We start from the raw sequence: 22,037 nt of genomic DNA on the forward strand, positions 1-22,037 counted from the left end.
CCCAGCACTCTTTCCCATCCCAGGTCAGGATGTTTATCCTTTCTTCAGGAAGTTCATTCGAAATACGCCTGTCGTGACGGCCTTTTGGCTGCATGAAATCTGTTCCAGGCCTTGCAGCCGGAGCAGCAGCTGAGTAATTCGAAGGGGGGACATGGGGAGAAGAGAAAAAATGTGTTTGTGATTTTGGAACAGAGCTAAGAATAAAAGAAAAGGTCAAAAGGTTTTGGCTGAGCCTGACCTGGGCCCCGGGGATGGGAGTCCAAGGGCAGATCCAGGCCCAAGAACTCTGGTTCGGGAATGCAATCAGGCTCAAGTGGCAGCCTCTCATCCCCATCCTCAGGCCAGAATCCCAACCCTGTGTTCCCAGAGCAATCTGCCCAGCCTGATGCGGAGTTAAGATCTTGGGAGCTGGGGCTCAAGGACCACTCTTGGGGCTGACCGTGGCAGCAGCTCTGCCACTGACAGGGTGATCCTGGGCAAGTCATTTCCCTCTTCTAAGCCTTGCTGATTTCTGGTCAACGGGAAGACAGGATCCCTGGTTGGCTTCCCTCCAAAGGCTACTTGGAAGGCCAGTTTGGAGGCAGTGACACAAGGGCTCTGTGCAATGTTCCTGGGTCTAGCTCAGTGCCTGGGGCATGGGAGGCTCCAGGCAGATTTGCTGAATGGAAGAATGAGTGAACCAAACAATGAACTCTGACCACTGGGGAGACACTGAGATTAGTGTCTCAAAAAACAGATTCTAGAGGGAAGTTATTCAGAAATGATGTCATCAGCACTGGATGGAATGAGGGTTCCCTCTTTCACAGGGAGAGAAGCATGGCCCAGAGATATTCTGAATTATCACAACTATCAGAGCTGGAAGGGCCTTCAGGGATCACGTAGTGACCAGGGATGTCAAACATGCAGCCTGCGTGCTACTGTCCCCATCCCTCCCCCCCACCCTGCCCTTCCACCTTTCTGACCACAACCCTCCAGGCAACACTGCCGATACGTCTCAGTTGGAACTCATGAGGAAGCCTATTTGCCATTCTTTTGGGGTTGGGGGGAATGAAGGTCCAGGAAAGAGACATGCCAAGGTCACACAGCAAGTCAGGAGGGGCTGGGGAGGATGGTCAAGGACTTACTAGGTGCCAGGCATGGTGCTGAAAGGAATGCCAGCTGGCAGAGACCCCAAGGAGCCCCAACAGGTTGAGTAAAAACAAAATGACCGATAGAAGGTCTCCCCGCTCTCTCCTCAGCCCTCCCTGGGCTGCTCCAGCTCTGGAACAGCCAGACAGGGCTGGGGGTCCTGACCCTGTCTGGGAAGAAAGTCCACTCGTGCTCTCGGCATCGTGCCATCAGCACCCTAGGATAATACATCACAGGGAGCCGCCCCTCTCCTCTTCCGGCCCGTTAGCTCAGCTCTCCCGGCTCCGCTTAGAAACAAAGTGCAAATTAATGGAGAGTTAATCAGCTGAGGAAGGGATATTAATAGACTTGCTCCACCCCCAACCTTCCTGAGCTCTCTTAGGCTGAAGGAAAAGGAACCTGCAAGAAACCTGAGGGAGAACGCTTCATTCTGGGTGCCTAGAGGAGCTTGAAGGAAGGACACAGGACAGAATTTAGGCTATCGGGGCCAGAAGAACACTCAGAAATCATCTGCCGTTCCAGGGCTTAACTGGGGTGCAGGAGACCCCGGAAATCAGCTTCCCTTCCTTTTTTCTGGGGGTGGGTCCACAGATGTCATCAGGGTCTAACGGGACCCAGGGACTCTCTCCCTACAACAGAGTAAGAATCACTGATCTGATCCATGCTCGTTCCTCATTTCTCACCTGGGGAAACTTAGGCCCAACAGTGAGGAGCTACTAGCCCAAGGCCACGTAGCACGCGGTGATAGAACCAAACACCTGCTTCCTCCAAAAATACTTACTAAGTTTAGCCTATTGTGACCCTGGCCCTAGGACTCTGGGCACACAGAAACGGAAGGCACTGTCCCTGCCCCCAAGCAGTTGTCAACTCTTGTAAGGGTAGCTGTTCTCCACTCTGTCTGTTTCCATAGTGATGGTACCACCTGACTTGTGAGAACACGGCTCTGACACAAGGCAGCATGCCTCTATGACTGCCACTGGTCAGATAAGGACGCTGTCCCAGTTAGTGGCAGAGGGGGTATTAGAACCTCTGGTCCCTGTATCCCAGCTCAAGGACTCTGGAATGGGTCGTGTCTGGTCCTTGGCAGGAAGGAAACTATTACAATCAGTTTCTTCATTCAACACATATGATTGAGTCTTTTCAATGCACAAGGGCCCCACAGAAGAACAAAACTCTGTTTGTCCTCAAGGAGCTCGAAGCCTGAAGGTCACAGGCATGCACGTACACAGGATGGGAGCCCAGAGAGGAAGTCACTGACCACCTGCCTTAGGAGGGGCTAACATGACAGCTAGGTGTCAAAGGATTTATTCATATGATAAATATTTTTTAAGCCCCAAGAAAGTGCCGGGCTCCATGCAGAGCCCTGGGGATACAACAGTGCACAACGCTGTATCAGCCCCCAAGCTCAGGGGGTTTATGATGGGGGAAGGGGGCAGGGAGGAATCAGGCACTAATCACATAATCACCAGCGCACAGAGGCGCACCGGTGTGTATGGGTGGAGCAGAGGTGGAGTGCGGGCCATGAAGGGGAAAGGGGCTGGGTGGGCAGAGTTCTGCCTCATTAACCATCTGTGAAGATTCTCCTGCCTTCCTTGCTGTGCTAAGAGCCCAAGGGCCATACCAAGGCTGACTTGTGTCTGAGAGCATTTCATGCACATAGTAGGACCTTGGCAGGAGCTTACTAGTGGGTCTGGCCAGTCTCTGAGTAGGTGAGGCCTGTACAGTCTAGGTGGGGATGGTCTCCCCGCAGCATCTAAACCCCTCTCACTCATCAGCTCTCCATAACCTGAAAGCATTTCCTGGAAGTTGGCCCCCTCTGAGGGAGGAGGTAGCACAGCGTAGTTAACCCCATTGTTGTGAGAAAGAATGGACGTCCTGGGAAAGAGCCAGAATTAGAGCCCAGCCCTGCTGATCGTCATAGGGTTGGCAAAGAGGTTATACAACAGCCAGGGGTTTGGGGTCCTGTGTTAGAGGCTACACTCTGACCCTTCCTAACTGTATGACCTTGGGCAAGTTACTTAACCTCTCTGAGCGTCACTTTCCTCACCTGTAAAATGGGTTACTAATAGTTTTTCTACGGACAGGTTAGAATAATCTTGGGAAAAATCCAACTCCTTAACATGGCCCGGAAGAGCCTGCATGATCTGGCCCCTCCTAGCCCACCTCCACCCCCCAACTACTTCCTGGCACCTTCCCCTTAGCTACCGCTCCAGCCCTTCGGGTCCCAACACAGCAAGCTTTCCTGCTTCCTAGCTCTGTGATCATCACTCATCAAGTGGCTCCTCCTCCTCCTTCAGCCGAAGCATCTGTCCTCGGAAAGGCCTTTCCTGACCACCCAGCCTTTAGATGCTCTTCTCATCCCAGGTTTATTCCTACTGTGCCCATGTCACAAGTGACCTCTGTTGGTTTATGTATTACCTGATCTAGGGTCAGTCTTCCCTCTAGACCATAGAGTCCACTGTTGAACACAGTGTCTGACACATACAGGGAGCTCCATAAACATTTCTAGAAGGAATGCTACAATCTGTCAGGAGTACTATTTGAGATGGTGCTCTTGGCACACTGACTTGGCACATGGTCTGTTATTATTATTGTTGTCGCTATTGTTATTATTATATTGCCAGACATCATCATCATCATCATCATCCTGCCAGACAGACACAGGGAGCTATGGCTTCTTCCTCCAATCTTTATACGGGAGCATATTTCAAGGAAAGAATAATGAGTCCAAATGTACCCATCACCCAGCTTCAACGTGGCCAATCATATTTCACTTATTACCCTCCATGCCGTGCACCCACACCCACAAACGCAAATGCATGTAGGGATTGCTTTATTCTGATGCAAATCCCAGACATCACATTACCCCATGTTCGAGGCCTTCTTAAAGGAAATGTGCCTCCAAAGCTGAGAACAGAGGCAGATGCATAGATATGCACTGCGGTTCTTGGCACTGCCTCTTTTTAAAGAACCTCTAGGCTCCGATTGAAAAATGGAGATAACTATACTCCTGTGTGTGAGTTGTTAAGAAAATTAAGCGAGTTAATATACACAAACAGGGACAGTCTCATTCCCATTATGGCGTCAGCATGGTTATAAAGCTCTGGCTCAGGAGACAGGCAAACTGGGTTTAAATCTAGTTCAGTGACCGACAAGGTAAATCACCCTAGGCCCGTGACTAAACTTCTTCAAGCCTCAGTTTCCTCATCTGTAAAATGGGGGAATCATCTCACCTGCTTCACAGGGTGGGAATGAGAGTTCACTGTGACCATACAGGGAAGGGAGGCCTTGGAAGCCGCTCTGGCTCACAGAGGGCCTCGGTTCTGACTGGGGCCATAGAGAGAGCAGCTCTTCCGAGCCCTCACTTGCCAGGGGCGATAACACAGCCTGGTAAGGGGGCAAGAGCCGCCCAAGATCCAGTGTAGACCCAGGACAAGAGACAGGGTCCCAAGAGCTCTGGTGGATGAGACTTCTTTGCATGAGCAAGTGTAGAAGAAGATGGCTCGGGGCAGAGCCGGGCTTTCAGGGGGAGAGAGAGGTAGCGAGGTTCCAGAGGGCATACCTGGAAGAGCTCCGGATCGTCGGGGCTGTACTGGCTGGGTTCGGTCTCGGAGTTCTCCGGGCGCCACTGCAGCTCCTCAAAGCAGGTGGCCGAGTCGAAGTCGCTGGCGTCCAGCTGGGAGAGGTCTAGCTCCGGAAAGTCAGCGCAGAGTTGCTCCTCCCCAGATCCCCCGCCCTGAGGAGACAGGAAGGAAGGAGGCGGGTCAGAGCTGAGTTTGGTTAGACCCCAGCAGGGACCCTCTTACTCAGGATGCTGCCAGTCTGAACCTGTGGCTGCCTTTGTCCGAGGCCTGATTTTGCCAAGCGACCAAGAAATGTAAAGCAGCATCCTCTTGCAACTGTCGAACCTACCATGAGCTAAGTCAGGCCCTGGCAGTACAAATCCTCCTTCCTGCTGCTCCGTCCCCACCTCCTCTGCACTCCTATACACCCCTCAAAGCCCTGCCCGCATAGCACCTCTATTCTCTTACCAGAAATATTTTGTTGAAAACTTTATTACAACCTATAGAGATCTATTCTTTTATACAACTGCTTCCACCTGAAAGGGGATTTGCGGAAGGCAACAACCCCTCTATATGAATAATGAAACAACAAAAAGCAATAATAACAAGAGATGACATCATTGAATGATTGCTATGTTTTGGAAGAACACTCACCCATGTTCCCAGGAATATTTGTAATGTCTAAAGTGTGAAAGACCGCCCATCAGTAGACAATAGGTAAGTAAAGCTATAATCACCTATATCATAAAACAGTGCTGTTGAAAAGAATGAGGCCGTTATGCATGTTCTCCATGGCATGTTAAATAAAATACTAAACTGCAGAATATCAGCAAGTAAGATATTACCCCACATGTGTAAAGAGAATGGGACAGACTCAAGCTACACATTTCTCACGATAATACGTATGAGAATACTGTGCCAGTACACAGGAAAAGGTCTAAAAGGCCATAAACCCACCTGCCAGTGGTGGGTGGGGTAGAAGGGAGTCATGGAGGACCTGGTAACAGTACCGACCGAACTGATGCTTCTCAGAGGGTGGTCCCAGGACCGGCAGGGGCAGAACCACCTGGGAACCTATAAGAAATAATGCAGATTCTCAGGCCTAACCCCAGACCTGTGGACTCAGAAGGTAGTCACCTTCTCACCCTGGTCTCCCAAGTTTAACAGTTACCAACAGAAGGGCTGCCTTGCAGGTGCAGAAACAGCCTGAGTGGGGAGGCTAACACAGAAACAGGACACCACAGGCACTGGGGTCTGGCAGACCTGAATCATAATCCCCATTCACCAGCTGTGATGCCTTAGGCAAGTCCCTTCACCTCTCTGAAGCTCAACTGTCTCATCTGTAAAATGGAACAACTGTCTCATACAGTTAATATTAAAGGAGGCAGTGCCGTAGCCTGGCTTGGTAAGTTGCTCAATAAATGGTAGCGAGCAGTAATGACAACAAATTTTTAAAAATAATAAGAACAACAGAGTTTCATGGCAGGCAGAGGAGGGTGGAACCTCTTTAGAGAACAGAGACAGGCTTGTGTGACACTTAAGAGAAATAGGTTTTATCCAGACCTTTTCCTTAATTGTTCCCACTTACTAGGCCTCATAAATTATGAATAAATGTATATTATTAGCTCAACTTGACACAGGAAAAAGGCTTTTATCCGAATTTGGGTCAAATGTCTTAATTGGCATTTTGCAAGAATCCTGCACACACAGGCAGCACCGGGGCTGGGTTCTCCCAAGCGGTCAGTCCCTGCTCTCAGGCCAGGCAGCACGGTGCCCAGAGAGTATGTCTCCAGGGACATCCCTGACCACGCCTGCCCTCCATCTGCCCGGTCTTTCTCCAATCCACTTGTGTTCAACATCCATGAATATTAAGTCCTGCGTCACTCCAGTGAGGATTCTCAGCCCCCTCCTGGGGCTGCGAATCTTCCCCTGCCCAGTTGGACTATGGGGGCACAGTGGTCTTGCCTGTTCTAGACGGATGATTGGTTTGTTTCTAGTTTTTGGCTGTGATGAACAAGCCTACAATACGTGTATACAAGTCTTTGTGTGGACCTATGTTTTTATTTCTCTTGGGTGAATCTCTAGGAGTGGAATTGCTGGGTCATATGGTAAGCGTATGTGTGACTTGATTACAAACTACAAAATTGGGGGCTTCCCTGGTGGCGCAGTGGTTGAGAGTCCGCCTGCTGATGCAGGGGACATGGGTTCGTGCCCCGGTCCGGGAGGATCCCACGTGCTGCGGAGCGGCTGGGCCCGTGAGCCATGGCCGCTGAGCCTGCGCGTCCGGAACCTGTGCTCCGCAACGGGAGAGGCCACAGCGGTGAGAGGCCCGCGTACCGCAAAACAAAACAAAACAAAACAAAACAAAAAAAAAACCTACAAAATTGGGCTTCCCTGGTGGCGCAGTGGTTGAGAGTCCGCCTGCCGATGCAGGGGACACGGGTTCGTGCCCCGGTCCGGGAAGATCCCACATGTCGCGGAGCAGCTGGGCCCGTGGGTCATGGCTGCTGAGCCTGCGCGTCCGGAGCCTGTGCTCCGCAACGGGAGAGGCCACAACAGTGAGAGGCCCGCGTACCGCAAAAAAAAAAAAAAAAAAAACCTACAAAATTGCTCTCCAAAGTGGTGGTGCCATTGCACACTCCCACCAGCCGTATGAGTTTCTATTGTTCCACACCCTCAACAGTACTTGGTGTTGTTAGTATTTAAATTTGAGGCGTGCATGATAGCGGGGGCCTACAAGCATTTATTAAGTGCTACTGTGAGTCAGGCACTGTGATGTTTAAGACTCAGTTCTTTCCTTCATTTGTTGACATCTCAGTGGGGGAAGAAAACACATAAATATTTCATTACAGATTGTGCTAGTGCCACAAAAGAAACAAACCAGGTGCACTGATGGAGGACAAGAGAAGGAGGGGAATCTACTTAGACGGGGTGACAAAAGGCTTCCTGGAGGAGCTGACGTCTGGTTTGAGACCTGAAGGAGGAGCCAGGCAGTGGAAAATGTGGAGAAGCTTCCAGGCAGAGAGGACCCAGCAAAGTCAAAGATCCAGGTGGGACCAAGCCTAGAGAATGGGGCGCTGACCAAAGGCCAGTGAGGCTGCAGCTCAGCCCTAGAGTAGGGGGAGGGAGAGGATGCCTTCAGAGAGGCGGGTGGAGGCCGGATCAGGTAGGGATTGAAGGGATTTGGGTTTTGCGCCAAGTGTGATGGGGGTGGGAAGCAGGCAGATGGGTTAGGCTGGTGTAACATCCAGGAGAGGAGCAGGTGGTGGGGCTGGGAGGACAGCACTGAGGGCCTGTGGAGCAGGAGGGAAGGCCAAAAGTAGACAGACAAGGATGCTAGGCAGCTAGGGCCTCCCTGGCCAGCAAAGCCCCAGCTATAAGCTCTCTGGGGAGCTCTCTCTGTATGTTCTAGAACCAGCCCGTGCTAGTAACTCAGAGCAGCCACCTCTACAGGACTTGCTTTTTGAGTCTTAGAAACAGCTTTTAAATCAGAGTTCCAGAATCCCAGACCAGCCAGGAACCAGCAGCCCTGAGAGGTTGTCCATGCAAGTCTCTGTGGACAATTCGGGAGATGTGTGCACAGTGCATGTGCGTGCAAGAAATTTAGACTCAACTTCTAGCCCTTCACAGACACAGCTACGAACTCCTGACCTGGTTGGTCTACCTACTTCACTTTGCACCTATGGAAACTGAGGCCCAAGGAGGATAATGGATTTGCTCAGGGTTATCCAATGAGTGTCCTTCCCATAAAAGCCATGCCACCTCCTTTACAAAATGCCCATCAAGTGGCCATGACTACTGCACTTAATGATTACCCAGAGCAGCTTGACATACTCAAAGTGTACCCAGGTCATAAAAATAAAGGAACCTCGGGCTTCCCTGGTGGCACAGTGGTTGAGAGTCCGCCTGCCGATGCAGGGGACACGGGTTCGTGCCCCAGTCCGGGAGGATCCCACATGCCGCGGAGCGGCTAGACACGTGAGCCATGGCTGCTGAGTCTGCGCGTCCAGAGCCTGTGCTCCACAACGGGAGAGGCCACAGCAGTGAGAGGCCCGCGTACCGCAAAAAAAAAAAAAGAAACCTCAGCTTCAAGGCCTTGTCAATTACGGCTGAGGCCACTCTCCAGCTAAAAACCATTAAGCATTGCATTAATAGTGATTTCTCTGGCCCTCTCCATATTTAGAGAGGCTTTTGAAGCGGTGCCTCGGGTGACCCAGCTCTCTTTTGAAAGGTCTGACTTGAGGCCTTCCTGTTCTGTACTGGGCAGCCCCAGCAGGACCCACCCATGGAATGGGAGGTAGGGGGGTCACAGCACAGGCTAAGCCACTGCTATTACTGAGCACTTTCTATATGCCAAGGGCCACACTAAGTGTCTTATATACATCCTCTCAGCAGATTCTTATAACGACGCTACAGGGCGGGGGTCACTGTCCCCATGTTACTAATCAGGAAACTCAGAGATCCAGTCACTCGTATTAGTTTGCCAGGGCTGTCGTAAAAAAAACACCACAGACAGTGTGGCTTAAACAACAGAAATATTTTTCCTCCCAGTTGTGGAGGCTAGAAGTCTGAGATCAAGATGCTGGCAGGGTTGGCTCCTTCTGAGGCCTCTCTGGTTGGCTAGTGGATGGCATCTTGTCCCTGTGTCTCTTCCCGTTGCCTTCCCTCTACATGTGCCCGTCTCTGTCCAAATTTCCCCTTAGATTAGGCCCACCCTAATGACCTCATTTTAACTTGATTGCCTCTGTAAAGACCCTATCTCCAAATAAGGTCGCATTCTGAGGTACTGGGGCTTACGATGCCAAGATACCTTTGTATGGAGGACACAATTCTACCCATAGCACCCAGGGTCCCAGAAAGGTAAAGCTGAGATTCAAAGCCCAGGTCTCCTGGCTCCCTAACAAAGCCTGTGCCATTGCCCGACATCCTGCTTCTGAACGTGAGAAGGAACGTCTAAGACCATTTATTCCCATTTATGGATGGGGAGATGGAGCTTTGGGAAAAGTCTGAGAAAGACCTAAGTCATAGGGCTAGTCTGTAGCTGAGCAGGGACAGGCCTGGGGCCACATGTGCTGCATGGCGCACCAGCCCCGCATGCACAGGCCCCTGTGGTCCCCATCACCAGTCTGCTCACACCCCTGACACGCTCGGGACACCCCCCTCTGGTTGCAGAACCTTCTGTATCCATTCCTCCAGGGACACCACACTGCTGATCTGAACGGGCTGTAGCTGCCCCAAGCCAGGGAGATAAAACGCCCCAGCAGTGGATTAATGGTGCTTCATCCCGATTCTAAGTTGCTTCACCGGAAGCCTGGCTATCTTGTCACAGATCGATTCCCTGTTTAAGCAAGAGTGCATCTTCAGGAAGAATTGGTGGCTCCGCTTTACCGACTACAATCAGCAAATCACCTAGCTTAGTGCCTGGCCCAGAGCACATTCTCAGAGTTACTGAGTGGAAGGAGCAGGAGAGGGGGAGGGGGGGCTGCACTAACAGGACTTGGGTTCTGGGCCTGCCCCCACTCACTATGCATCCTTCAGTGGGTCACCTCCTCTCTCGGGTTCTCACTGCCCCCTCTGGAAAACAGACCATCAAACACAAAGATCCTACGGACCCCTCTTGTGCAAGCATCTGCAAGTACAATTCCGTACTGCACTTATCCAGTTTCTGTGATCCACATAGGCTTGGGGTAAGTATTTAGGTAGAATAAATAAATGAATTTACAGAGGGAGAGACAAAGACGCAGAGAGAAGGTCTGTATTGAAATGGAAGGAGGCCTAGAGAAGAAGGATAAAGGGCTAGGCCTGGCTTGGCTACTGACATTAATCATTTGTGGTCAGGAACCTAACTTTTGCCGGCTTAGTTTCTATTGACAAAATGGGGATAATAAAAAAGAATCCTATCTCACGGTGTTCTTAGAAAGATAAAACATCACAGGTCAGGAGCCTGGCACGTGTCAGACACCCCGTGAATGGTGGTCACAGATACAGCATTTATAGTAGACATTCAAGTGATGTTCACAGCTATGGTCTCACTGGTGCCTTCCCAAGATGCGGGAAGTAGGCAGTGGTCAACGTCCCCACTTGACTGATGGGAAAGCAGGACATCTCAGAGGGTCAGTGCTTCATGACCCATCTGCTCAGTCCTAAACCCGCGGATGCCCTCAATCCTATGTTCCTTCAACCTCCACCAGCCCCCATTCCAGTGTTACCATCGCTCGTGGTTTCTCTTGGTGGGCGATCTTGCCCTAACAGCCAGACCACGCTGGCTCTCTCTGGGCCTGCCCTGGAGGGGGGGAGCAGGGCTCCCACCCAGGCCTCACACACTTCTTTACTGACATCTTGGATGCCCTAAGTACTGCCCTACAAAGCATCCTTCACTGACAAGAAGTTGTATTTGATGGTCTGGGGCAAGTTTTCCCTTTAAATTACTGTTAGGAATGCCCAGACTGGCCTGGGCATGAGATCTGATAGGGTGGTAGGTACCTGGCACTGGGCTCACCTTTCCCGCCTCCCTAACTTGGCGGATACCAGTAACCAAACACGGCTCTACCTCCCACTGAGCCCCGAGCCTTCGCAACCCAGAGCCTTACCAGCCACTGCTGATTCATTAGACCCAGCCTGCTCTAGACCTATGACCCTGTACCGCTACTTGCCTTCTAGGAAGGAAGTGAAGTAAGTATTCATGATGTCCCCACAAAGCCATTTCATTATACAGATGTTTTCCTTTTTCTCCTCCTACGTCTGTTATTTGGCTGGCCTCCCACCCATTCCCCTTCCTAATGGTGGCAGCCCACTGATCTCCTTGGGGAAGTCATCCTTCCCCCGAATCCAGGTGGTCCAGGTAAGCACAGTCTGGCCAATTAAAGGGTCTCATCCAGTGACCACAGCAACTGGTTCACAGGGGTGGGTCAGAGTGAACACCAGGAATGTGCTGGAGCGTGTGGACAAGGGTGCTGAGCTGGCTGAATTTAATTCTGGAGACGCTGCGAGCCATCTTTGCTCCCACCTGGGAAAAGCCTGCCCAAGAATGAAGCCAGAACAGGGAATGCAGAGTCAAGAAGCAAAGAGAGGGCTTCCCTGGTGGCGCAGTGGTTGAGAATCCGCCTGCCGATGCAGGGGACACGGGTTCATGCCCCGGTCCGGGAAGATCCCACGTCCGTGAACCATGGCCGCTGAGCCTGCGCGTCCGGAGCCTGTGTTCCACAACGGGAGGGGCCACAACAGTGAGAGGCCCGCGTACCACAAAAAAAAAAAAAGAAGCAAAGAGAGATGTATTCCCGATAAAAATAATTCAAACACTTGGATACAGCTGTGCCTGAAGCCAGCTTATTCCCTGTACTCCACAATTATGTGAGTGAATAAGGTCCCTTTCCAGATTATGTGCCTGCTGGAGTTTGTCACCTATCAATGAAAAAGTTATGACTGATTCATCTCTCTTACATCCAAAAAAAAAAAAAAAAAACACCTAGGGCTTCCCTGGTGGCGCAGTGGTTGAGAGTCCGCCTGCCAATGCAGGGGACGCGGGTTCGTGCCCCAGTCCGGGAAGATCCCACATGCCGCAGAGCGGCTGGGCCCGTGAGCCATGGCCGCTGAGCCTGCGCGTCTGGAGCCTGTGCTCCGCAACGGGAGAGGCCACAACAGTGAGAGGCCCGCGTACCGCAAAAAAAAAAAAAAAAAAAAAAAAACCTAAGCTTCCCACTGTCTTCCAAATTAGTACAAAACTCCTGAAGATGCTTCCAGGAGAACAGTAGGAAGAGTAATTGATTTTTAGACCTCAAAGAAATACTACAGCATCCTCGTAAGACTCAGGAGTCACAGACACAAAATTAAGCTCCAGGAAGAATAAGTACAAAATACAGGGGCTCTGAGCTCAGCCTAAAAGAACAAAACACCCTGAGCTTAAAGATAAATCAGACCATTGAAAGGATCTCCCACCAAAACACTCAAGGCTAAGTGTCTCAGAACATCATGGAGACCCTTTCCACGCAGGAGCATCTGGCCCCAGGCCTGCCGAGCACAAACTCAGTGATGCTCAGCGCTTTTCAGCGGGGCCTCAAGCCCCAGCTACGCAGCTACCCGCTCAGGGCTTAGCGTAAGGTGATTTGACAGAAGGTCACCAGGCCTGGCAAGAGTGGGTCCTCCAGCCCAGAGAGCAAAATGGGTCCAGTGCTCAGAACTGGACTACAAGGCCAGGCCGGGAGGACGACCAGTTACAGGTGACCTTGGGAAGGCAGCTGTTCTTGATAGGCGAGGCAACAGGATGGAGGAAGTGGGGTTCCTGATATTTCTAAGTGCCAATTGGCCCTGGGATATCCACCTCAGGACGTGAGGGAGGACTCAACGTGGAGCCTGTCCAAGTCTTCATCATTTTGGGCAGTTTTCTGTTACTTGCCACCAAACCTAATCCTTACCAGGCCCTCTCAGGCCTTTGGTACAACAGACACTCCCCTAAGTAACCGCCCGGGTTAACCAACACTCTTCATCCCCTCCTGGAACAACACACATTACTAAGGCCCAAGGCGCCCCGGAGTCTCAGAGACAAGCCTCCAGGTCACGCACACATCTGTCTCCAGCAGCATTGCTTGTTCAATGTCATTTGTGTTTCTTCCCAAACCCATTTGTTACTATAATTACAAAGTTTTGTTTTGTTTTGTTTTGTTTTGTTTTGTTTTGGGGGGGGGGGGGCTCACGCCACCTGCAGCATCCTAGCTTCCCAACCAGAGATTGAACCCGTGCCCCCTGCAGAGTCCTAACCACTGGACCACCAGGGAATTCCAATAATGACCAACTGTAAAGAAATGGTTCATCAACAGAAAATATGAGTATAAAAGAAGAAAATGCGACGGCAACTAAGTTGAAGGCTGTGGAAGGACTCAATAAAGTTGAGCTGTTTTTTTTAAAAAAAAACATACAAAAACCCTGCTGTCAAATTATGTGTGGGTAAGCTAACAGTGAAAGATTAGGGAGGCACTGGCAAGAATCTGAAGGATTCTGCACTTAGATTGCTTGAGTCTAAATTCTTAATCCAGCTGAGTGAATTCCCAATCTGGAAATAGGAGCCCTGGCAGCGTGGGTGTGGACCAGGCAGGAGAGAGCGCTTGGGATTTCAGCGTCGGCAGCACAAGCAGTCCTAGAGCAAAAGACTGGCAATAATGAATGTGCATGCCATATGGCTTCATTAAACAACAACGTTAGGTATTACGTTTTATGATTTCGTACTCTCGCTGACTTTTTCCGAGGAATTCCCCTCTCCAGCCCTCCACCCACCCCACCAACCCCCAGCTGTAGTTCCTGCTCATCATCAGATAAGGGGGCTATTGGACATGGATTGCAGCTTGCATTGTATAGGAAATAAATCCTTACAGTGGACTCCCAGAAGACAGAACTGGGGCTTTTGGCAATGGAACAGCCTGTGGAAATACTTCTAGAGATGACTCTCTTATTTTGCAGATAAGGACACTGAGGCAGACAGTCTCCTGGGACAGGTGTTATCTTGGGCATCTCCTTTCCTCCTCCCTGTTGCCAGCAAGCAGCCCCTTATCCAACAGAGATCCCTAAGGTCTCTCAGAGCTGTGCCTGGGCCAGGTTACCTGGGGTGGAGCAGCTCCTGGCTGTCTTGGTAGGTGGTGGGCACTGAGGTCTAAGAGGGCACCATTGGCGCCCCACACCCCTGCACCCCACTGTGGCTGCACAGATCCTGGCACCTGTCAGCCAACACAGGCTGCCCCTGGCCCAGGAAGATGGTGCTTTCATTTATTTTAAAACAGTAAAAGGGTGAAGTATATTCTGTGACACGAGTGAGCGAGAGTGAGTGAAGGTGTTTCAGGGGCAGTGTCGTCCGCATACTGTGTTCGCCTACAATTGCTGTCAATTTTATGCACTTGAATTCAAGGGCCTCTTCAATTCACAGGAGAGCGGCAGGAAAAGCGCTTTGTGAACTGCGAAGCGTGTGCAGGTATACACCTGCTGTTAAGCCTGGTTAACAGTCCCTCTCCATCTCCAGGGACCAGCCTCCCTCATGGAACTGCTGTGTGGCTTGAGTTTCCACCCTGGGGCCTCTGTGCTGGCAGCTCCCTCGGCCTGGGATGCCTCCTCTATCTTTCTTCTGCGCATGGCTGGTCCTTTCTTATCAGCCCCATCCCAGATTAAATGTCCCTCTGAGGTGAGCCTTGCTGACCACTGTATCCTAAAGTGGCTGCCCATCTCGCTCCCATCACCTGCTCTAAGTCCCTCAATTAACACGTTTCACTTTCTGATATCCCCTCCCCGCTTTGCCGGTATTTTTTTTTAATTGTGGTGAAATACACATAATATAAAATTTCCATTTTAACCATTTTTAATTAGGCAATTCAGTGGCAGTAAGTATATTCACACTGTTGTGCAACCATCACCAGCGTCCCTCCCTCTTCAGAGCTCTTCCCCCTTTTTCATTTATCTACTTGTGTATTGTCACCTCCCCCAGCTATGAGTTCCATGCTGGCAGAGGCGGTGTCTGTCTTTGTTCCCCACTGTTTCCCAGCGCCTAGCACAATGCCCAACATATAGTAGCTGCTCAATAAACAAAATGAGATCCATGTGGAAGTGCCCTGTAAACTGGAAAGGGTGGTACACAAGAGCAAGAGACTGCAACATGGACATTTTCTCCGTACAGTCCCAAGACAAGGCCAAATTCCCTGGCAGCCTCAGTTATTCGACAACGATTTCGAGTTTTGTCCAACTCTGTGGGGGCAAAAGCGTCGAGAGCACCTTTTCTTTCCTGGTTCCAGGCCCCTCTGAGAGGTCAAGAATGAAGATATACGATCACACAAACCACCTGACATTGACACTCACCATTTCAACACATCAGCTCTACCCAAAGCAACATTTTATTAGTCGCTGAAGGGCAGGCACAAAAATAGACTGCAGGGATCAAATGCCACCCTCTACAGTGGTTGAAAGGCCCTGGCATATGACGACTTGAGGCCTGGGGACCCTGGGAGGGGGGTCCTCTGTCACGGGAGTGCACAGACATTGGAAGCTAGAATCAGGGCTGGGATTAGGCTGAGGTGAGGGTACCAGCCTTGGGCACCAAAAAATTCAGCAATCAGGACAGATCATATTTAATGCAATATTGTGAAAACAATCAAAATTAATGCCCCCTAAAAATCCATGATGAGCAACATATCAAAATTCTAAATAAAGACAAGGTCAGTGATACTGATTTTTCCTTTTGCTTCAGGTGACTACTTGGCTCTGCACGGCACTCTTCCCTCCTTTATTTAAAGATGTGGTGTGTTCAAAATGGATACTTTGGCACTATTAACATATTAACTATTACAACATATAGAAATGTTGCATTAAAATATGAGTTATCTTGATGACTGAGCTTGTTGGCATCTCCTTAAATTTTGTGTCTGAACCAAATGTCTCCTTTGCCTCACCCTAATCCCCACCTGGGTGGAATGAGGGTGAAAGAGTTACTGTATGTTCAGGTGACTGAAATGAGATCAGATCCTGTCCTACACCCCTTCTCCCTGAGGCCTCAGTTTCCACATCTCTACAATGGAGCACACGACCCTAGGGTAGCTGTGGAACTGTCCCAGTCTTGTCCAGTGAGGCATTTGGGATGGGAAAGTAGGAAAACTCTAAAGTGCTGGCTGTATGTGAGGAACTGTTATTACATTTTTATCCAAGGTAGTAAATGGTCCATCACAATGGTAAGCAGCATTCAGCTTTGAGATGAGTTGCAACACACTTGCCTGATTTATAATGAAAGGAGTGAAGTTTGCTAAATGAATAGGTTTTATTTTAAGAAAAAAGATTAGAGCTGATTCACGGTTCTGTCAGCAAGTAGGATCTCCCTTCCCATTCCAATGCCTTTACTGAACAGGAAGGAAGGCAGAAGGCTACAGCTAGCCCTGGGAAAGCACCCATTTCACGCAGCTGAATGGGGGGACCCCAACTCCCTAATCATGCTGCGGGATCATAACCTAACAGGCGCTTTCCTTTCCCCGTCACATTTTGCGGGGTTCCCTCAAAATCAGAATATGCCCAAGGGGCAGGGCAAGAGGGACTGGCACGTGTCAGCCAACCTCAGGTGTGAGACGCATGAAGAAATGCCTGGGAATGGATAGTGGTGACGTTTGTACAAAATCATGAATGTACTTAATGCCACTAAATTGTACACTTTAAAATGGCCAATTTTATGTTATGTATATTTTACCACAAAAAAATAAAAATAAATTTTAAAAGTCCCGGAGTCCTAAAATAAAGTGCCCGGCACACTCCTTCTGGAGGTGTTCTCCAGGGTCCTACAGTCTCCATGTTCTTTGGTTCTATTTATGTGTCTCTTGCTGTGGCTGGCAGGAGACACGGGGGCGGGGTGGGGGGGAGGCAGGAGCTGGGCCAGGGCTCAGCTGAGAAGCCCTTTTGCCTGTTAAATACTGTTATAAATAACGCAGAAAGAGGCAGAAAGAGGGTCCTGGCATGAGAGTGAAGGTCAGGCAGCCCCATGTGAGGAAATGTCACGCCCATCGGGCCAGCAAGGTGCCGGCTCACATCTCCAGCCCCACGCTGCCCAGGGCTGACGGCAGCCGTGCCGGGGAGCCCGTGGAGCATCATGCCCACTCAGGAAGGGCAGCCCCAAGGTGGCCGGCTCCCGGGGGTTCGAGCAGAGAGGGGACCACGGGGTGGATGGAGGAGCAGAGGGTAGCTGAGAATCCCCCAGCCCAGTGGGCAGAGGCTAAAGTCAGCTTCCCAAGAACCCAGGCCAGGGCTCAGCCACCAGCACACCAGCCTCGGCTTGTCAGCCAGTACACACAACCCGCCGAGGGAGAGATGACTCAGCAACGCTCAACCCACAACTGCCCCCGCTGGGGCCGCTGCACAGCGTGGGAGCTGGGAGGGGCCTCACGGCCCATCTGGTCCTGTAGTTCCCATGCTGGGCTCCCTGGGGAAACCCCTGCACGCTCTCCACCCCCGCAGCCCACCAGCACCCTGGGCTTTGAGGTGGGAGGGGTTATGAGGGAGTTCATTAATTAGGTTTTCCATTTTTATTAACTAAACACCATGCAGTGGCAACCCATCCTACTCCTATTTAACCTGAGTGAATTCAGCATTACAAGCCTGGCAAAAACCAAATTTCTGTTTCTTTCTTGCATGTTAGAAATACGATGACATTCTATTTTGCACAGAATTCTATATTTTCCCATACCCACACACTCTTACCTATTGTTCATACACGCTATTTCATCAGCAACTTAAGGGCTCTACGGACTTCATTTGAATCCTCAGAGGAAGAAGCCACTTCCCAAGTACGTGGTATCCACCACTCAGAGCCCAGCAATGTGGGTATTTCCCCATTTTACAGATGAAGAAGCTGAGACGCAGTGAGGTAACGTGATGTTGCTAAGCAGAATATGAATGTTTGAGAGTCTTTATGGGCTCAGGAAGCCCAGGTAACAAGTTGCTGTGTAGACCACAGAAGAGAGAGCCGAAGCTGGGTCTCGCCCACCATCCCCAGAATGCTGGAGGCGTAGCTGAGACTAGGGGCCGTCGCTCACTCGCCTGCTTACAAGCCTTGACTTGTCACTGCCCTTGACAAAACCCCAAAGTCCTCACCGGGCCTGTGAGGCCTGGCGGGGCCTGGCGCGGCCTGGGCCTGCCGCCTCTCCCACCATTTCCTGGGCCCTGTCGTCCTCCCGACGCTGCAGACACAGCAGCCTTCTTCTCCTGGAACAAAACTCTCTCGGCTTGGGGTCTCCACCTGGGACACTTCCTGCCTGGTCCTAGGCCACTTATCCAGCACTGGGTCTCAGTGAGAGAGGCCTTCCCCAACACTCAACCCCCTGAACACTATGGGTTATGTCCCCATGTGTTATCCACAGCATGAACCCAGGGACTGTCTGTCTCCCCTCCAGAGTACCAGCTGCAAGACAGCAGTGGTCCAGACTTGTCCTCTGTTGAATCCCAGTGCCTGGAACAGTGTCTGGCACAGAGTAGGTGCTCACTAAATCTTTGTGGGATGAGTGGAGGTGGGCCGGGGGAGTAGAGCTCCGGTTTCCCAGGTCAGTTTAGGCATCTCTGCCTCACACTGCTGTGAGGCTTGCAAGGTCTCCCTCTCACGCACCCGCCTTTCCGGGGCGGGGGGGCGGGGCGGGGCAGGGGTGTGTCCTTCTGCATCCATTTATTCCCTTAAGGAAATAAATTTCACAGTGGTCAGATGATGAGAAACCCAGACCCATGGGCTCCCAGATGAAGCTGGTGGGAAACAGATTCTCTCTGGCCCCAGCAGGCCCTCGCTGGTCATGTGGTCAGTGAGGGCCCACTCACTCACGCCCCCCATGCCTGAGGCACTGGCTCCCTCCAGCCACAGTGAACCTGCCTCATGTAAAAGTATGTTCACTGGACATGTAAAGCGAATTTGTGTCAAACAAATCATACCTTTCCATTCCCGTCTTCTTAAGTAACAGGGAGGTGGCCCACAGGGTGATATTGCCACTGGCTCCCCAACCAAAGCCAGGGCCCTAACAGTGGAATAACGGGCATCTGAGCTAGGAAATGGACACCATCTGACGATGCTTGGGTATCACCCCAGCTTGCAGAGAAACAGGCAGGAAGTGGGGAGCTCTCCAAGAGAGAACAGTGAGATCTTTCAGGGAGTGAAGTTCCCATCACCCCTGCACGTAAGTGCCACCTGAACCGACATCTCTGACCTACTAGGTTCCTTCCACCCTGCCAGGATTAGGAATCCTGGGGCTCATAAAAATCTTTTATGCCTGTAAACTAGACCTTCTCCCATTTGATCCTCACAACTGGGCAGAGGTTAAGCCATTTTTCTGATGGGGGAGCTGAGGTTCATAGAGGGGAAGTAACTTGCCTAAAGTCACTAAGCAAGTTAAAGAGAGGAACAGGACTAAATCTCCCAGACCTCTGACTCAGTTGAAACAAAAATATCACTGATTAGGAGGCACAACCTTGAACTCTCTGCACTACTGGCAGCGGGGAACTCGGACGAGTCCCTCTACTTCTCTGAGCCTCAGTTTCCCTATATTCCCAAACTGGGCAGGCTTGGAGACCATGGTCAGTCAGCTGGGGCTTCAGGACATGCAGGGTCAGCCTGTGACATCCTGGGCATGGTGCCCCATCCATCAGCAGTCCCTAACAAGGGGGAAAGATGGTGGAGATGGAGACGATGATCACCGAGGGACACGTCGCATGGTGTGTGTCTGCAATGGTGTCATGGGAGGACATGTGGGAGATCTGCTAGCCCCTCACTCTGCCACTCAAAGAGCGGTCCACAGACCAGCCGCATCAGCCGGGCCTGGAGCTTGTTCCATTCTGCAGAATCTCAGGCTGAATCCTCCTGAATCAGAATCTGCCCTTTAATAAGATCCCTAGGTGATTCGTAGGCACATTAAAGTTTGGGGAACAAAAAATTTTAAATCAGAAGACCAATTGTAACATGTGAGCTTTGGTTCACCACCTAGATCCTTCAAGCCCCAGCGTCTGCATCTGTAGAGTAAAGATAATAATGTGTACACTTCACGGGACTGCTGTGAGCGTTACGTAAGATCACACATGCCAACAGTCCAGCCCAGTGCCCGGCAGGTAACAGCTGCCCAGATTGCTAGTTTCTTTCCTTCCTGAAAGGCCAGAAGGAGGAAGGCCTCTGCTTCCATTCCAAGTCCTGCCTGTACATCTGGGAGGCAAGGAAAAGACCCTCATGGGGCAGCAACAGATGGGGATGGGGTGGGAGCAAAGGGAAAGAAGGAGGGCAAAGGAAATAAAGAATAGAGACAAGCAGCAGAGACCATCTGAATCCCCAAGAGGCAGATGAACATGTGAAACCCAGAGACACAGCCGTTTCAGCTCATGTCAGAAGCCAAAGGGCTGAGGATGGAGGAGCAAGGGCCACTGGGCTGTGTCCCCACAGGTCACACACTGCCTTTCCAGCCCAGCTCTGAAACAGTTCTTGTGGCCAGGGTGGACACAGCGCCAAGGGTCACTGGAGCAACCAGACAGAAGCTGGGGGCTCAGGCTGAGCCCTGAGAAGGGTCAAACTTGGCTGGAGGACACCAATCCAAGGGACTGTCAACCCGGAGGAGCTGGACAATGGGGGGCTGAGCTGTGTGATTTAACCTCTCTGGGCCTCAGTAAAATGGGAGATAGTAATAATAGCCTTAGGGTTCTTAACGAGGATTTAATGAGAAGAGCTTGCATTGTGTCTGGTGCAAAGTAAGTGCTCAAAAGATAACGGCCATTCCTGAGATGATTACACAGGAGACCTGAAGCAACTGCTGGAATAGAAGCAGCCCTCTGGGCTTCTCGAACTTCCTCTACACTCAATCACTGCGTTAACCCCTTCAAGCTCAGACTGACCCAGTCCACAACACCATCAACTCACAACTTATCGGCAGCCACGGCTTCCTGCTTTCACCCCAGCCCCCTCCAGGCTGCTGGACACAGCACAGCCGTAGCCAAGTTCTCAAGATGCAGATCTGACACTACTGGACCCTGTTTAAAATCCTGCTTGCCCCCAATTCCTCCCAGATAAAGAGCAAAACCCTTCAGGAGGCCTGTAATGTTCTGCGTGATCTGGCTTCTGTCTACCTATCCAGAATCATTTCTTAGCATTTACCCACCGTCTCCCCAACTTTAAGCCCCACTGGCCTTCTCTCCACCCCTGGCACTTGCCAGGATCTCTTCCCCCATAGGACCTTTGCATGCGCTGTTCCCTCTGCCTGGAACATCATCCCACACATAGATCCTTTGTCCAGTTATCTCGTACCGTACCCTTCACTCTTTACCTCCTCGAGCTTTCCTTGAGCCATGCAGACCACACAGGAGCCTGGCTGTACCTTCTGTAGGTCCTGAGTCTTCCTTCAGAGCTTATCACAGTTGGTAATTTATTTGCATGGGCATGTATTAGTGCTCACCAATGTATCCCTGGCACCTGGCACATAGTAAGTGCTTAATAAACAAGGAGAGTAGGTGAATAACCTCATTCTCTGGCAACCATCTCACCCCCCTATCCAAGTCCCACCTTCCCTCTCACCTCATCCCCTAGGCCCTAACTCTCTATATTACACACAGGACAAACCCCAGTGCTCCCTGATCCTCAACCTCCATCCCTGACTTGCAGGACCGGTGCCAGAGATCCAAACGTTTCTAGATCTGATTTTCTTGAAAGCAGCTTTGGGCTATGGCCAGGGGAGGTGTGCGCTGCTGGCCTCGGCAGTAAACACTGATGAAGCTGTCTGGACCAGCTGAGCTGAGATCAGGAAATGCCAAGATTTAAAAGCATCCGGAACCCATTTATTTATTGTTGTTCTTGCACTTCCAGGCTATTTTAAGCTTCAGATCAAT

At 51.0% G+C, this 22,037-nt stretch overlaps 1 protein-coding gene across 3 annotated transcripts in view; it reads right to left on the reverse strand.

The window, feature by feature from the left end:
• PPARGC1B (PPARG coactivator 1 beta) overlaps nt 1-22,037 on the reverse strand; it is a 106,670-nt gene that overhangs the window by 22,116 nt on the left and 62,517 nt on the right. For 2 of the 3 annotated variants that reach the window (XR_004477174.2, XM_033406782.2), the window contains exons 2-3: nt 5,649-5,765; nt 4,691-4,864 (exon numbers count right to left, since the gene is read on the reverse strand). Coding sequence is in view for 2 of the 3 variants with exons in the window: in XM_033406782.2 (XP_033262673.1) it covers nt 4,691-4,864; nt 5,649-5,765 (291 nt within the window). In the remaining variant the exon portion in view is untranslated. The remainder of the gene's footprint in view (nt 1-4,690; nt 4,865-5,648; nt 5,766-22,037) is intronic. The other variant, XM_004280362.3, reaches the window with a different exon arrangement.

This window comes from Orcinus orca, chromosome 3, assembly GCF_937001465.1.
Source record: "Orcinus orca chromosome 3, mOrcOrc1.1, whole genome shotgun sequence".
NCBI lineage: Eukaryota > Metazoa > Chordata > Mammalia > Artiodactyla > Delphinidae > Orcinus > Orcinus orca.